The 18945-nt window shown below is 35.5% G+C and overlaps 1 protein-coding gene across 1 annotated transcript in view; it reads left to right on the forward strand.

The window, feature by feature from the left end:
- Nucleotides 1-18945, forward strand: part of LOC145292833 (protein lifeguard 4-like) — a 36001-nt gene that overhangs the window by 1211 nt on the left and 15845 nt on the right. Inside the window, exons 2-3 of the mRNA XM_080138879.1 lie at nt 13890-13998; nt 18517-18622. Coding sequence (XP_079995005.1) covers nt 13890-13998; nt 18517-18622 — 215 coding nt within the window. The remainder of the gene's footprint in view (nt 1-13889; nt 13999-18516; nt 18623-18945) is intronic.

The raw sequence follows: 18945 nt of genomic DNA on the forward strand, positions 1-18945 counted from the left end.
AACTTATCTTGCCTTTGATAATATTTGTTATATATTTGTTTTTTGACAACTTTTTCGAATCTATGTGTACAGTAATACAACCCCCCCTTTTTTTTAAGCCGAAAAGTAAAGTTATTGATAACAATGAAATCATTAATATATATATATATATATATATATATATATATATATATATATATATATATATATATATATATATATATATATTATTTTTTATTATCGATCTGAACATTTTTTGAGTCCAAAAAGAAAATCTAGCATTGAGCTGATTGCGAGAAAAAAAAATCTGTGTGGGCATTAAAATTTTTTTTTTTTTTTTTTAATGTTAAATATTATTAGAAATCATTTAGAGTTAATATTTATTTTATTTTAAACATTTAAACACGAGAAATAAACGATTTCGATATGTAAATATTGCTTTAAAATTAACTAACATGGCCGTCTTGTAGAAACTTCTTATTGAAACGAACAGCCTTGACCTTCTCGAGCGAGAAGACAAAACGGAATATGAGCCAAGCCAAAATTGAAAACTTGAAGCAACAATAAAATCTGAAGCCACACAACCACTTATTGTGTATCAGAAATAATAAATTAAACAACTTTATTTTATGGCGGACGTACACGAGTGAAAGGCACCCCATAGCGATGTTGTACGCAGCCAGCGTCGCAGGAGCGTGTTCTTGGTAGCTTTTATTAATTAGAAAAGAAATGAAAGATTTTTTGGCGTGTGTGGCCTTGTTTTTATTATTATTATGGCTTGAACTTTGCGCTTTTTGGATTGTTTTATGTTTTTTTTTTCTGGAGATTATAATTATAGGTAATCATTAACAGGAAAATTGGTGCAAGTCCAGATGAGCACTTCAAGTGCTCAGCACTTGGGGCGGTAAACACTGAAAATACATATCGAGATCAGCAGCAGAGCAGAGAGAGAGCACTAGAAATGAAACCTGAAAAGCGAAAAAATACTAGATAATTTTGAAACATTTTTAGAGCATGTTCATGAAAAATATAGTAATTAAAAAAAAAAAAATCAAAAAAATCCCAATAAGCTTTGGGGAAAAAACATGTTTTGAACAATTGAAATTTTTAATTATTTTTTAATAAAAAATGATTATTAAAACAAAAACAGTCGTGTTCTCATAGAGTATTTTTTTTTTATTTAAGAAAATATTTATTATTGATCTGTGCTGAAATAATGTTATTTAGAAGGCCATTCTTAACATGGGGACAGGAGGGTGTTGTGTTCCTATTCTGTACTTACCCCTAACAATTTAATAAAAACATATTGTAAAACTATTTAAAAAAATAGCGCAGATCAATAAGTGCACTAGCACAAAATAAAATTTCACGGTTTTTCGATATGAGAAAAAACAGCGATGACATTGAAATATAAATTTGGTTTGACAAACAAGGTTTTTGTTTATTTTTGTTTATCGCTACAAGTGCTAATCTGATCTTGCACCAATTTTCCTGTTAATAATTACCTATGACTATAATCTCCAGCAAAAAAAACAAAAAACATAATAATAAAATAATCCGAAAAGCGCAAAGTCCAAGCCAAAATAATAATAAAAAAAACAAGGCCACACACGCCAAAATTCTTTCCTTTCTTTTCAGATTGATGAGAGATCCCTAGAACACATTGCGTACAATATTGGAGCCGATGTGTATTTCACTATGGGGGCCTCACTCGTGTACGTCAGCCCTGTTTCAAATGAGGCCGTTTTGTCTTTTTGCTCGAGAAGGTCAAGGCTGTTAGTTTCGATAGGAAGCGTTTACAAGATGTCCGCATTAGTTAATTTGATGCTTCTGCACTATTGGGACGAAATTTCGGATATCGTAATACTGAATTTTACATGAAAACAATGGTATCAACATACTCCTCATATTTTTAAGGTGATTATATCCCAAAATTACGAAAATCGATAAGGTAGAAAATTATTTATTAAAATAATAAATAATAGAATTTGGTGAAAACGATCGTAAAACATAATCCAAAAGGGAGGTAATTTTCCGTTTCGATTTAAACAAGATGACCACAGTTTTTCACCTGCTAATATGATTAAAGTTAATTTGTTTAACAATTCAGTAATATTCAGGTAATTCCGACTGAATAATTTGGAAGCTACTATTATTACTTATTAAAATTGACAAAAAAAAAATCAGTTGAAACGATTGTTTTTTATCTGAAAATTTCATTTATCGGCTACAAAATCTTATCCCAATTCTGTAGAAGCGTTAATTTTTTTTTTTTTTTGGTACTTGTTAAAATGGAGTCGACAGATCGTTTTTTTTTAAACAAACACATCACATACTTTATTTTCATGTCGAAAATAGTAATATATCTAAAAATTATAAAAAGTCATTGAGTAAAAGTAATTTTTACAGAAAATTGGGTAAAATAGATATAGGCTGTGATAAAATTGCGTTTTTCTTAGACATTTTAAAGTAAACTGAAGAGGGGACATAACTCGGAATGAAAATTGTAGATTACTTGTTTGTTGTCTATAATGATAAACTTTTTATACTAAAAACACTATCGGTTGTTCTACTCGAAGTTTCGTAATTTTTGGATATATTACTATTTTCGATGACAATTAAGTATGCCCATTTTTTTTTAGTAATGTTTACATATTTAAATGGTATATTTCTTGTGTTTAGATGTTTGAAATAAAATAAATATTAACTCAAAATGACTTCTCATGTAATAATATTTAACATAAAAAGATTTTTTAATGCCTACAGATTTTTTTCTCTCAATCAACTCAATATTAGATTTAGTGACATAAAATAACAATGAAATCATTAAAAGTTTAAAGTAGCTGAGCAGCAGCTAGGTTCCCAGCAGTTTTGATGAATAACAACCAGGGTCCTGAACAGAAGTGTACCCTCTATCATCATCAATGGACCTGAGGTAATTTCGTCAGCATCTGACAAAGCAAATCTCTTTGCCAAGCACTTTGCAGCAAATTCTACTCATTGCGATCTGGGCTGCCTGTCCCTGTATTTTCTTCTGTAACTGAAAACACTATACAACATACAAATATCTATACATGGTGTTGCCAAACTTATCGAAAACCTTGATTCCAGTAAAGCAATTGGCTCTGATGGCATTCCAATCATAGTGCTCAAAAAGCTTCAATCGGAACTAGCTCTCATACTTACAAAGCTGCTTAAGCCTTGTCTTAAGGAGAAATACTTCTCAACACCCTAGAAAACTTCATCAGTCTGCCCTTATTTAAAAATTCCGGAAATCTGTCCTCTCCTTCTCATTACAGTCTCCTGTGTATTATGAGTAAGTTGCTGGAATCCATGAGAAACAGAAGTGGTCAGTCACCTCAGCAAAAATAACCTGCTCATTGACATGCAATATGGTTTCTGTTCTGTGAGATCTACAGCTGATGTACTGTTATATCACACAGGATTAGGGAATCTCTCGACAGGGGCTTTGATTCTAGAGCAATGGCTCTTGATATATCAAAGGCTTTTTTGATAGAGTATGGCATAAAGGTCTACTTCATAAGATCGCCAGCTATAAATTAGTTGAGAATGTCTTCTCAATTATTAAATCCTTTCTCTCTGAAAGGCTTATAAGAGTAGTTGTTGATGGGCAGAAATCAGAAACTCATAGTATTAACACTGGTGTCTCTCAAGATTCCATCCTGGACCAACTCTCTTCCTGATCTTCATCAATGACTACATTCTTAGATCATTCGTAGGCATTTATGCAGACGACCGACACCACAATCTATGACAACACTTGAAAGGCCAACAATCACCAAGATCTTTCTCATTCTCTCTTCTGATCTTGAGAACATGGTGCAATGGGGAAAAACATGGCTGGTTAATTTTAATGCATAAAAAACCAAGCTTCTCTTCTTTCATCATAATTGCTTTGATCCCCATCAGACTTCAATCGAAATGAATGGCTCTCATCTTGGGGAAGCTTAATGTCTTTACAAGCTTCTTGGACTGACCTTCACGCCTGATATGAAAAGGTTCACATACATCAAATCTGTTGCCAAGATCACTGGCAAAATTGTTGGATCACTCTACTGTTCGAGCAGGTATTTCATTACCGATGCAATCCTCTATCTGTATAAGAGCCAAGTACATCCTAAAATAAAGTACTGTTGCCACATCTGGGCAGGAACTGCTCAATACACCCTAATTTTGAGAGAGTTCAAAACTGGCTTCGAAACCTACTAAGTGATGCCCTTTGCTCTTCACTGCAACCTCTTTCCTACAGAAGAGACATTGCGAGCCTGTCTCTGCTCTATTGTTATTTTCATGGTGTGTGCTTGACTGAACTACAATCTATGGTTCCCACCCCCTTGCCAAACTTTCACAAAACAGAATCAACTAACTACAACTATTATATACTCTATATCTATGCCTAAATCTAAATGCAGATTCCATGAACAAAGTTTCTTTCCTAGAACTGCCCACCTATGGAACACTGTTTTATTTCTAAACGAAACTGGAATAGGGCTGACCACTTCCCTAGATGAGTTCATAATTAACGGATACTCTAACTTAACAGCTGAATCTGACCCCCACGATCGCCATGGGCATGGAATATGTGCCTACATTAAAAATAGCTTCCCGAGTGGCAGGGCTATCTCTAGAGAAGATCCTAATTTACCCTATATGTGCTTCCGGGTTGCACTTGCTAACACCACTGCATTTATATTTGCCCTCTATTGGCCCCACAACAGCGGAATTACTATCTTTAAGAGCATATCTGAGAAAATAGACCACATCCTGTCTGCACATTCCTCGGCTAACATCCACATCTGTGGTGACTTCAACATCCATAACGTGGAATGGCTGACCCATTCAAATAAGACAGACGATGAGGGGAGGTTTTGTCATGATTTTGCCATTGCTTATGACCTCACTCAGATTGTTCGCGAACCCACCAGTGTACCCGATACACCTGGTCAATATGCAAGCCTCCTAGACCTTTTTCTCTCAACTTCCCCTGAGCTATGTTCATGTTCCGTTCATTCTCCTCTATGATCCTCCGACCACTCCGTCGTATCAGTTAAGATAAAAATGAGATGTAATAAGTCCCCAGACGTACCCCTCCACCGTACTGTATACCGATACTCTATGGCTGACTGGGATAGTTTCCGTACATTCATATCTGATTTACCTCTGCATTCCATGTTTAAAAAGGATGTGTCCTCTATAGTATCAGATCTGACCGAATGGTTAATTGTAGGCATAGACCAATTCATACCATCTAAAAAATTCCAACAAAAACTTCCCCAGAATGTGCTGCTACTATTGCGCACAGAAATCACTTTTTCCATAACTACCAACGTAATAGATGCACTGAGACTAAAGCTGCTTTCAGGAACGCTAACAACCACTGTAAAAGAGTAATAAAAAATGCAAGAGAGCTATATGCCCAGTCTGTCAATCCAAAGTAGCTGATCAGCGGCTTGGATCCCACCAGTTTTGGCAAATAACAAATAGGATCCTGAACAGAAGTGTGCGTTCTATCCCAATCATTATCAATTGACCAGAGGTCATCTCGTCAGCATCAGACAAGGCCAAACTATTTGCAAAGAACTTTGCAGCTAATTCTACCCTATGCGACGAAGGTCATCAACTCCCCATATTTCCTCCCATAACACAGAACACGCTATCTGTGCATGAGGTCGCCAAGCTAATCAAGAACCTTGATTCCAGTAAAGCAACTGGCCCTGACGGCATCCCAATTATAGTGTTAAAAAAGCTTCAACCAGAACTTGCTTCCATACTTAGGAAACTGTTTAAGCGTTGCCTTAAGGAGAAGTGCTTTCCGACTCCCTGGAAAACCTCATCAGTTTGCCCTGTATTTAAGAATTCAGGTGATAAGTCATCTCCCTCTCAGTACAGACCAATGTCTCCTGTGTGTTATGAGTAAGTTGCTGGAATCCATATTAAATAGAGAAATAGTCAACCACCTCAGCAGAAACAACCTTCTTAGTGACACACAATATGGTTTCCATTCTGCAAGATCTACAGCAGATGTGCTAATGGTTATATCTCACAGTATTAGTGAATCTCTTGACAAAGGCTTCCTTTCTAGGGCAATTGCTCTTGACATATCAAAGGCCTTCGACAAGGTATGGCATAAGGGTCTACTTCACAAGATTTCCAGCTACGGTATAACTGGAAATGTTTTCTCAATCATTAAATCATTTCTCTCCGATAGGCTCATAAGAGTAGTGGTCGATGGACAAAAATCAGAGGCCTGCAGTATTAATGCTGGAGTCCCTCAAGGGTCAATCCTGGGCCCAACTCTCTTCCTGATCTACATCAATGACCTCCCTAAACACATACTTAAATCATTCGTTGACATCTGTGCTGATGACACGACCATCTACGGCAACACATCAAAGGCTGTAAATGACAAAGTTCTCTCTGATTCTCTCTCCTCTGATCTCGAGCGCATGGTTCAGTGGGGGAAGACGTGGCTGGTTACCTTTAATGCATCTAAAACCAAACTCCTATCCTTACATCATCAACGCTCTGATCCCCATCTGGCATCAATTGAAATGGATGGCTCTCGTCTAGGAGAAGCCCCGTGTTTTGACAAGCTTCTGGGTTTGACCTTTACTCCTGATCTGAAATTGAACACTTACATCAAGTCTGTTGCCAAGGTCGCTGGAAAGATGGTGGGATCCTTCTACCGCTCCAGAAGATATCTCACTACTGATGCAATTCTCTATCTATATAAAAGCCAAGTATGTCCAAGGATGGAATACTGCTGCCATATCTGGGCAGGTGCTGCTAAAAACAGCCTATCCTGCCTTGACAGAGTACAAAATAGACTTCGTGGCTTAGTGGGGATGCTCTTTTCTCTACCCTGCAACCTCTCTCTCACAGAAGAGACGTTGCGAGTCTATCCTTGTTTTATCGTTATTTCCATGGTAGGTGCTCGTCTGAGCTCCAATCTCTGGTCCCTCCTCGCCAATCTTTCACGAAAAACACCCGTCTAGCTGAATCCACTGTGAAAAATTTCCCCCACTCTTTATCTGTGCCTAAATCAAAACGTGGATTCCATGAACAAAGCTTCTTTCTTAGAACTGCACGCCTGTGGAACTCTGTTCCGTCTGCCTGCTTCCCACTGGACTACAACTTGGATGTGTTCAAGTCCAACGTTAACAAATTCCTAATGAACCGCCCCTTAAGTAAACACTTCATCAAATCTCCACACTAACGTACTGTACTTGCAATAACCCTTATTCCTGAGTAGCTTCCGGGCCTTGAGAAGTGGTGACCACCGTGTAAAAAAAAAAAAAAAAAACCCAAAAAACCTTGTTTTACTGGCCTGCTTCCTAGTTGAACACAACATAGTAGCCTTCAAATCCAATGTAAACAAGTTCTTGTTGAGCCGTCCGCATAAATTATCAAGTTCTAACCAATTTACATCATTAATGATTACTACACTACCACCTTACATTCATTAACCTTGATCCTCTAGTGGTCTTTAGGCCTGATAAGTGGTGACTCCCAAGTAAAAAAAAATTTTTTTATCTAAATGTCGGAAAAATAAAGTTGTCCTGTCTCAGTTTTTTAATCTAAAACAAAGTATAAGTCAAAATTGAAGCAAGATGGAAAAACTATTAAAACATATTTTGTTTCATTTTTCCCAATGTCATATTTACACATACACAAGTCACATGACGTATTGGTGGCCATGTTGTCTGTTTTGAAATAGTACTTGCAATAGTCAACATCTTTTTAATTGCATTATCAATTTCTTTTCAGTATATCATTGTACGCAAAAGCAATATAACTTTGTTGTCAAAAATAGTAACATATCCAAAAATTATGAAAATTCATCAAGTTGAACAACTGCTATTGTGTTATTAGTAAAAAAAAAACACTATTGCTATAGGCTACAAATATTGGATACTATTATTATGTACCTATTTACTATGCCTCCCCACGGGACAGAGTTAGACACCAGGGTCGTTTTTTAACGTGGAGAAAAGGTACAAAAATAAAAATTGTCTTAGTCGTAAAGGATTTCTCCTCCACCGTTAACTGCTTCCCTAATTGTATTAACATGCAGAAGTTTAAATGTAATGTAAACCAACATCTCACTCATCTCTTCTGACCATGGTCTTAAATAGTAGCCCCTTATGTTTACATTGCAATATGCCTTGGTTTAGGTGAACATGACCACAAAAAGAACAAATGTGCTTCAGACTTCTGCCCATCAACAGCTACTTAGAAAAGATTTGATGGTCAAGACGATATTGCCAGATATTCCATACCTAGCAAGTTTGTTTCCAGCAGTAGATTCCTAGGTCAATGGTTGGAATGTTGTCAGGATCAACTGCCTTGCTGGCATCAATGTTAAGTTTGGCAACATTACAGACAGACTGCTACTAGTCTCTCGCTCCTTGACAAGGTTCAAAAGAGAGTCGCAAATCTGATAGGCCCTGAACTGGCATCTAAGCTTCAGCCTCTGTCCCATCGACGAAATGTTGCATCCCTCTGCCTGTTCTACAAGTATTTTAGTGGTGAATGCTCTGATGAACTGCAATCACTTGTGCCCCCACGACGCGAGCACCCTCGACAAACCCGACAGGCTACTAGATCCCACCCCCCACACTGTAGAGGTCCCTAGATGTAAAAGATCTTTTTACTCCAATAGTTTCTTCCCCAGAACCGCAAGACTCTGGAATTCCATTCCAGGTCCCTGCTTCCCCAACAGTACTGACGTGCAGAAGTTCAAGTGTAACGTGAACCGACACCTTGCTGCCCAAATCCCTACATAGTACCCCAGTAGTTGTTGCCCCTGATAGTAGCCCCCTACACCAAAGTGGCAATTTGCCTTGTTTGGGGTGAAAATGTAATAAAAAAAAAAAAAAAAAAAAAAAAAGGAATATAACTTAGTATTTTTAGTCATAGGGGGAAATTCTGGAAGTAGATGGCCTTGGTCATAAAGGGTGGAATTTGAAGCAAATCTCTTTGCCAAAAGGAAATCGGCTCTGGCCTATTAATAGAAGATAGAATAGAAATCCTACGTAGTTTGTTATTCTCTAAAAATTTCTAAAACAAAATCTCAACTTAACAAATTAGGGATAGTATTTTTTGGCATTTCCTATAACACATTTGTGGTAGGTTGTGGGCAATTCTAAAGACAAATTTGGTTTTAAGCCATCTTCTTTTGACAACTATTGGAATGGTAGGTTTTGTGAACAATGGCAATAGACCACTCAAAACTGTACTATGGCTGATGTTTGTTCTTTGTTAATGGAGGGTATAAAACTTTAAATATCAGAAATTTTTTTCCCCCCCTTGGAGACTCAAAATCAATAGTTTTGATCATCCTTATAATAACCTTTTCCCTGTTGACTGTGGTTTAACGCTGGTCCTGTACAATTCTAAGAGGTCCACCTTCCCAGGTTTTGCCTTCTCTCTTTGAGAAGGGGTTAGTTTATTGCTAATCGCTTGAAGCACCTATACTGGGGAATGCCGACTGTCTGCCCAGGCATCTTTTACAGGAGTTGTTGATTTTTCAATATCACTTTCCAACCCTTGTGTCCCATTTCTTACTGTGAGAGAAAAATCACAGTGATTAATCAATCAAAGATATTGGAAGTAACACAAAAATATTCTGAAAATAAATTCCTCTAAATTTTAGAGATGGAAAATCTAAAGACATCTCAATCAGCCTTTGAGTATTTATACACTCTGTGACAAAAACATTAGTTTCTGATTTTAATTTTTTCCCTTTTTATTGGGGTGGGGTACAGTTTTAGGAGAACATGTCCTAAATAGTAAAGTTCACAATATATATATATATATATATATATATATATATATATATATATATATATATACTAGCGGGGGTACCCGGCGTTGCCCGAGTGTTTGTTTCCGGGACGGGGGGGGGGGGTGAGTTTTAAAAAATGTTATGGTAGGTAAGTAGGAAGGATCAAACCCGGACTCATGAGTAAAAGTAGGAAAATAAAGTGTGAAAAAAAAAACAAAAAAAAACATCTGCAACGTTAACAGTTCGGCCACCAAGAAAAGTCCATTCCAGTTGTTTAGAAAAAAAAAAAAAAAAACGACTACGGTAGGTAGGCGCAAACGCGAAAATATAATGTGAATTGTCCAGCACGCTAACCACTACGCCACAGAGCACTGCAGCTTAGTTTAGTGATTTTAAATAACTTCACATGAAAGAACTACGAAGCCAAACCGGTGTTCTCTTCTCAACTGTTCCTTGTGAACGATCCCCAAACGGTGTTAAGTGGTGGCAGGGGGAGGAGGAATTTATTAGAGAGAAAATATTTTACCACTTCCATTGATCTTAACTGATTTTGGCCGTGACTTCTCAGCAGAAAAAGTATAGAAATCTAAGATTATCGAGGAATTTGAGAAATAATAAGCCTATAACACACCTCAGATATTGTTCTGCCGTTTGTGCATATTATATTTGCATGAAATATCTTGATTTTTAATCCTATTAATGTCAAAATCCGACGGGAAAAAATGAGTTCATTTTATTTGTATAGAGATATCTCAAAATTTAGTAATTTAAATTTTATGACGTGAAATGGTTAAATTTTAAATCTAGAATTTTTATTATATGCAAGACAAAGAATACATTTCAATAAGTATATCTTCTTGACCTATAGGTTTTCTATGTCTACCCATCTCCTCAGAGGAGAAAATATTAGCAAATATTATAATGGTTTATACCTAATTTGCTAAAAACAATAGACATAGAAAATCATAATTATATTACAGCCAATAATATTTTATAAGACCAATAATCACTAGATTTCCATACCAGCAGATCTATTGCATTACTTTATTCTTAAGTATATATATAAAAACTATATTTTTTTTCCACCTACAGACACTAGTGTTTCATGCTTACACAATCATTGGTGCAGGATACTGCTGGTCCGGAGATTCAAACCCAGTCAACAAAGCTAACCATGACTTTATAAACTAGAGTTCTTCCTCTTGGCCATTGAGAATTTTAAATGAAAGTGAATTTAAAATGTAAAAATCACGAATAATCAAATGTTGATTCCTTAACTCACAGGAGTTAAATTTTAACTCTGCATGAAACATCTAAACTTAATATGCGACTCTTCCTGTATTTTATAAAAGTTGGCTTCATGTTAGAGAGAGCATAACAAACACAGCAATATTTTTCATCACTTATCTCTCTGTTGATTTTTTTTTTTTCTTAATTCACCACAAACAAGTAGTACTTCTGCACTTTAGTGTCTGTTTTTCAGTGTGTCTCGCTCAGCAACGCCCGGCGAACAGCAGAAACTGGCGGATTATAACAAGCGAACGGAAGTAAAAAAAAAAAAAAAAAAAGGAAATAAAACCTAACATAATAATTTCATACATTTTACTATTTTTTTATGGCAACTGTGCTTATTTCTGTTTTTGTTTTGGTGGGAGTAATAAAAGTTTTGTTTCTTTGAATTAGTGAACAAATATATTTTTTTGTTTTGTTTGTGTATGGAAAGTTAATTTGGTATTGTATTCATTAAATTAATGAAAAAGTATTTACACATTTGTTTGCTTTGGGGGTATATAAATATTTTTTGTTAAATATTTGTTTTCAATGAAACAGGTGTACTTTTTGTTTTAACAAAAATTTTTTTTTTTTTTTTTTATCCAAAGAAAAGTTTGGGGCAACTGACGACGGCATTTAAAAAAAATTTTTTTTTTTTTTTCATGAATTTTTCAGCAAAAATAAAGATTTTCCTGGAAATAACTGTGATTTCATGGTTTTTGTTTTTAAAAAATTTTTTGTATTAACATTTGTTATTTATTATAGGTTAGGCTTATACTTTTTTGGGCAACATGTGGTTTCCTGAGGATAGACTATTTCCTTAAGGATAGTATTTTCTACCGGTTGAAGTAAAGTAGCCGACAATGGCAAAGTAGGCTGAGAAAGGTTGTTAGAGAATGTAGAAGGAGGAAGTTCTTGAACCGGGTAGCTTTCCTCTATATGCTTTATGATAGACAAAAAAATTTTTTCCGAATTTTTGTCTCCACTTAAAGTCACTAAAATAACTGTAAAACAGATTGCAGTTGGTTCCACACTCTCTTTTATTTCGCTTTATTTGGGACTGTGATAAGAAAACCCTCCTTCTCAGTAGAGTTGTATCCTCCGAAGACCCAGAGCAGTTCGACAACCCTCCTGACATTGTTTCCGTCTATTAAAATGAACTTGTCAACTTCCACTGTGTGCCCTGGGCCTCCGATCTGCTGGGGATTCCTAAGGAAATATTCTTCAGGAAGTTTTCTTGTCGGTGAGTGTGATCTGACTCGATATCACATTCTCACCATTGGTTTTTGTGTGTAGCCACTTTGTATGCCTACAAATATATAAATTGTATAATCATAGGTAGCCGGACATGGGACTTTTCCAAAAAGGTGCCATGGCACAAGGAGGTTCAATGTCTACAGTGACCATTACTGCACCTCCAGCTGAAACCATTGGTTACGCTCCGTTTTTTTCATGATGCACTTTCGACGACATGTTTTGCACCTCCTCTCCATTGCCAGCAGCTGGTTTTCCTGACAAAATGCGAGGATGGTTTCTGTAGATTTACAAATTATTTCCAGCCTGGATTGATGCATTTTCTTTGGCTTTTTTTTTTTTTTTTTCTTTTTTATGCTTGAAGAAGCACAATGGTATGCTGCCTTCTTTTCTTTTCCTTTTAAACTTTTTTCCTTTCTTTTTTTCTTCCAATTTTTACTGTTAGCTCGCATCTCTTTTTTGCTTGCTCATTATGATCCCATTCGATGGATGTTGCCGAGCGAGAATCATGGAAAAACATGCACTGAAGTGCAGAAGTACCAAACAAGTTACAGAGCCACTTTGACATAAAGGGTTACTATTTTGGAGCAAATTTACAGGGATACTATGTAAGGAGTTGAGCAGCAAGATATCTGTTCACATTACACTTGAATTTCTGAATGTCAGTGAAGTCAGAGATTCAGTGATCAGGGAGGGAATTCCAAAGTCTAGCAGTTTGAGGAAAGAAACTATTTGAATAGGTTTTCTGGCATCTAGGGATCTCCACAGTGTAAGGGTGGGTTTTTGCTGCTTCTTGGGTTAATTGGGATTATTTACGTTAAGGGGGTACAAGTTCTTTGAGTTCGTTGGAACACATTCCATTAAAATACTTATAAAACAAACACAGATCCAACATTTTAGCGATGGGACAGTTTGGTTGCTTGTGAGGGACCTATTAGGTTGGTGACTTTTTTTGAACCCTGTCTAAGAGCAAGAGACTAGTAACAGATGCGCCAACAGTACTCTGTGGATAAGCAAGAGTGCCCTTGTAGAGATACAAGATACTTTTAGGTGTGAGTAATCTTCTAGCATGGTAGAGAGAGCCCATGTTCTTGGCAATGACCTCAATGTATTTGTGCCAATTCATATTGGTTATGAATGTTAAACCAAGGAGTTTGAACTAAGTACTTTTAGCTAATGTGTCATTAGCCATGACAACTAGTAGTTGAAAGAGTTTCTTGTAATTATTAAATCCTTCTACTTTAAAAAATATCTAATATCTTATTATTTTAATTGGAATTCATTCATGGAATACGGTTCCAGGTGAGAATTATCTGATGATAGCGGTTTCAATCTTACCCAAAGCCGGCCAGAGGCTTACTTGGCCAAAAATGTGGTGAGACTACAACAACCATGGAAGGCAATAATTGCAGTGAATGCAGTCAGGAGATTCAGGGTTCCTCTCTGTCGCGGTTACCACCTGACGAAGGCCAGAGGAATAGTTGGCCGAAACGTTGGGAAACAACTAAGAAAAGATGAGGATAATAGTCCGCAATAAAATAAAATTAATCCAATATCTTGTCTTTCTAAATTTTAGGATTCCTGCGAAAAGTGTATGGCATTCTATCAACACAACTCCTGATCACAACGCTGACTGGAGCATTTTTCATCCTTCATGAACCGACCAAAATGTTTGTCCAGAAAAAGTATGTACCATCATTTTTTTTTTTTTTTTTTTTTTTTTAAATTCATTTGTTGAGTATTGTATTTATTTTTTTTATTTTTTTAAGTGTTATTAAAGACTAAACCATTATGATTGTGAACCTTGTAAGAGTAGAGATTTTTAGCTGATTCGTTAATGTTGTGAGTGGTGAATGGTCACTTGTAATAGAAAGATGTAGTCAAATTGATAATTGAAAAGGAAGGTTTTTAAACTGACTGTGATGCTACGTATTCCACCCTTGACAATAACGTTTACCTCAACGTTTTCTTTGGTCTTTTACTTTGTCTTTTCTTCTGGCTGTGTCATCATCTTTCACATTGGTGGCTGTCAAGGGGGCGCACACGAGTTCACAAACATAAAAAAAATAGAACATAAACTCAAAAAAAAAAGCAAGCTGCTACACTTTCTGTAAATATTAGTTGCATTCTCTGAGTGTGAGTGAGAGACACCATTAACCCTCTACATGCTAAGGTCCACATCTACATCTGTCCATACCGTATTCGCCAGTGAGTTGATCAGTTAATTTCCTCATCCACGATCTGCCTTCCACTAAGGCAAACTCGCAACTGTCTGTAACTGGCAACTATCCTTAACCGTCACACCCAAGACTGTCGTAAAGACTTTTGCAAAATTCACGGCCACACTTCAAACAATTAACTCTAAATATATCTACCCGTCTTTTATTTGCCATACCCTGACTAACAATCCCATTTAGCTTTCTTTGTCTAACCTGGTGAACAATTTCCTCTCCATTGTTTTACTGATAAGCCCATTTCCCATTTCTTTTGTCATACTTTTTTTCCTCTTTTCCCCTATATCTCAACACTTGACAGTGTGTTTGGGGGGGGGTGATACTGATAGTATCACAAGACTACTCTTCTCGTTTTGGTTGTTATTTACATATTGCTTCTGCTGATTTAACCTTTGATCTTCTTCAGTTGTATCTTTTAAAACACTGGAATCTACATAGAATTTTATTTAATCTCCAGTGGTAGATTATTCTCATTCTATTAGCCCTGACTAGGTAAAGATATTAAGTTATTCTTGGATATTATCATTTTTAGTAAAAATTGAAACTTAAGCCTCTAGAAGATTATCACTTAGAACTGCCTTTATTCAATGTGAAGTGTGAAAATAACAGTAAAGATGAGAATAATAGTCCAAATAGTACAAACTATCAATTCTCCTTTGAAAGATTTTGAAATAAAACTTTTGTTTTTAAATTTTAAAACATTTACAGGAATATAAGTTTGTCAAAAATTTCAGGTCATAAAAAAATCAATAAAACAATATAAAATTTATTTAAATCTTAATGTAGTTCTCGTTCTTCACTACGACCTCTTTCATCATCATCGGTTTAATGTCCAGTTTACATACTTGCATGCTATAAGAAATTGATTTCCAAACCAACCTATCTCTGGCTAGATCTTTATTTACCTTTCTCTTAAGTCCGTTTTTATCATTTCTTGTGTTTTCCTTGGCCCTCCCCTACGAACTGAATTTGTTACCTTGTTTTACATTTTCTAACCCAAATACTGTGCGCCATTCTTGCAACATAATCATACCGTCAAAGTCTCATGTTCTGCACACATCCTATACTGTCCAGATTTAATCTTCCTAAGCCTGTCTTCAAGACTCCTATTACACATTCATCATATAATTTTCATATCCTTTCTCTCCATACAATGTATGTTCTCAACCCTCACTGGCCAGGTTTAGCTTCCATGCATCACTATACTTGATAGATTCTTCCCTTTATCAGCAGTGGTAATACTCTGCTGGTTAGTAATGGCAGAAGTTTTCTGAATTTATTTCATTCACTCTTAATTCTTGCAACCACACTAACATCTTCTCTACCATGTGCTCCAATGATATCACCAAGGTAAAACTTCTTGACAACCTCAATAGCTTCACTATTCAGCTATACTTACTCCACATCTGAATTCTTAGCCATCTCCATTGTTTTACGCTTCTTGCACATAAACTGGTTATTCTCTCTCAACCGCTGCGCTTGTGTACCTAATGCTTACAGACTCCATAAAAAAAAAATTGAATTGCACCAATTTTCTTTTCATAAACTAAGCAGGGGAACTTTCCAACACTACAACTACCGATCATCACTTTCACTTTGAAATCTACACATCTCTATTTATAATTCATAGCTTAAAGTAAAGAGATACAGAAAATCTAACTGCATAATCAGAAAGGGTACATAATTTTAGATAAGAGTATCAAATTTCATGAGTATAGCTTCAAAAATGAATAAATGGTAGAGAAATTATCAAATTTCTTAAAATGATGAGATTTATATTTTGGCTCAAATTTTAACGAAATATTAGTAGGTTGCAGGTCATAAAATACACTTAAATATGATATTTTAATTCATGCAGAATTCAATATATAAAGAGAATTTTCTATCAATTATTATATTGTACCCAATATATGGTAGTGATTCCAAAAGTTTAAAAAAAAAACTGACTTTACTGCCATCATCTAGAATCGAAACCAAAACATTTAGTGCTTCAGCCTTATTTGTTACCATTTGAGCTATCATCAGATGAATAAGAAATAGTTAAAAAATAAACCAACTTTAACATAAATGTATATTTGCACATGTGTACAAGAGCACTTTAAGTTGACTTATACCTGCCAAGTTCCAACAATTTTTTTTTCAATTTTGGCCCCTTATGAACTGTTTTTACTAGCTGAAAACCCATAAAAGAATGGTCTACAAAAAATGAAATCATTTGATCTGCCTCACATCACTTTATAACCTCGCGTCTCGAAGGAGATTTACTTCGAACAAATGGAGACAGACAGACATAGTGGGTTTTATAAATTAGATTTATTCAAGGAAAAACAAATTTTGTCACTTAAAATTCTTATAACTTTTGAACCACTGATAATATTGGCATAATTCAAATGAGCTTGAACTTCTTTTATACAGTTCTATTCACCGAAGTTAATAAAATTACTATAAGCTAAATGAAAAAAAAAATCAATTTTTTTTTTTTTTTTTATTCAATCTTCACCCCAAACAAGGCAAGTGCCACTTTGAAGTAGGGGGCTACTATCGGGGACAATTTGGGGGCATTATGAAGGTAGATGAGTAGAAAGATGTTTGTTCACATTACACTTGAACTTCTGCATATCAGTACAGTTGGGAAAGCAGTATCCCGGAAGGGAGTTCCAAAGACTTGCAGTTCTGGGGAAGAAACTATTGGAATAAAAGGCTTTCTTACACCTAGGGATCTCTACTGTAAAGGGGTGGGACTTAGTTGCTTGTCGGGTTTGTCGGGGGTAGTCACGTCGAGGAGGTACAAGTGCTTGCAGTTCGTCAGAGCAGCCACCATTAAAGTATTTGTAGATCAGGCAGAGGGATGCAACATTTTGTCGATGGGACATAGGCTGAAGCTTAGATGACAGTTCAGGATCTATCAGATTGGCGACTCTCTTTTGAACCTTGTCCAGGAGTGGGAGACAAGCAGCAGATGCACCAGCCCAAATGTGACAGCAATACTCCATACATGGACAAATGGTGGCCTTATAGAGGTACACGATACTTTCAGACGTAAGTAATTTTCTGGCATGGTAGAGAGAACCCACCTTCTTTGCAGCAGTCTTGGCAAATTTGTAATGCTGTTGGCAGAACTCCATTTTTCAACCTTTGTACAATGCTGGTTTTGGAGGGAATGAAAATGAACTGAAAGTTACTGTGATTTTCTAAAGTAAAATCTCTTTGAGTGATTGTATAATCAACCTTAGCCAAATGGAAATTGTTGATATTTATGCGAGACAACACCCCAAGTCATACTTCAAAACATGGTTACAAGAAAAAAGGATTCGTACATGGACTGGCCACTAAAGAGCCGTGACTTAACTCCAGTTGAGATTCAGTAGAGTACTCTTAAGAGAAAGATTTATTCCAATGACAGACAATTTAAAAGCAAGTATGTACTCTGCCGAACAAAAAAAAATTGCTACAAGTAACTTATTAGTTACTACAATAGCAAATTTAACATCAACTGTCGATAATAATATTGAAAAGAAAGGCGAATCAATGCAACACTTTCTGTTTGTACATCTGTTGATTTGCTTTTTCCTTTTTATTTTTTGTTGAATTCTAATTTTGTTTTATTCTTGTTGTATAACATGATAAAGTTTATTATTTATATCCTTTTATATATTCTTTCAAAATCAACAAACAAGTAAAATTTATTGTACAAAACCTGTATTTGCAAATAAAATATTGATAGTAAAATTTGTTTATTTTATCAACCATGTAAGATTGTTCAAATTACAACAATAACAATGCTCTATCACTTTACATGTAAATGAAACATCTTATATAGAATATATATAAACAGTTAACACAAATTAAAAAAAAAATAATTTTAAAATAGTTGATTTTTTTTTTTTATGATTTGCATCTAATCTCTAAACTGACATATAATATGCAAACAAAATTATCACAATCCTGTACTTGTCTTATCTTCTTCAGTAGCTGGATGTTAATGGTGGCCATGTTTGGAACATTGCTTATCATGTTTGCTTTGATGTTTAAGCAAAGGGAAACACCCACAAATTACATCCTCCTCATGGCTTTTGTAAGTTAAAAATTGCTTTTCATTCCTTTCTTTTAAAATTCACAAATAAAACAAGTTGTCTTTTATGATTTTTGGTGCTTTTTGAAAAAAACAAAAAAAAACTCTTCGGTCAAGAAATACAATTCTAATTTTTTATGTCATGCAGATATTTCATTGTGTAGAAAAAAATATTTCAAATCTTAATGGAAGTGTGATAAGACCAGGTGGTCCCCTACTCGACAAGATCGCCAACTCCAACATTGTGTGATTTGGTCTTCCCCTTCGTTTTTTTCTTCTGGCCGTGTCATCATTTCTCCTATTAACGATGGTCAAGGGGATGCACC

Source organism: Euprymna scolopes, chromosome 2 (assembly GCF_053919585.1).
Source record: "Euprymna scolopes isolate OS-2025 chromosome 2, ASM5391958v1, whole genome shotgun sequence".
Lineage (NCBI taxonomy): Eukaryota > Metazoa > Mollusca > Cephalopoda > Sepiida > Sepiolidae > Euprymna > Euprymna scolopes.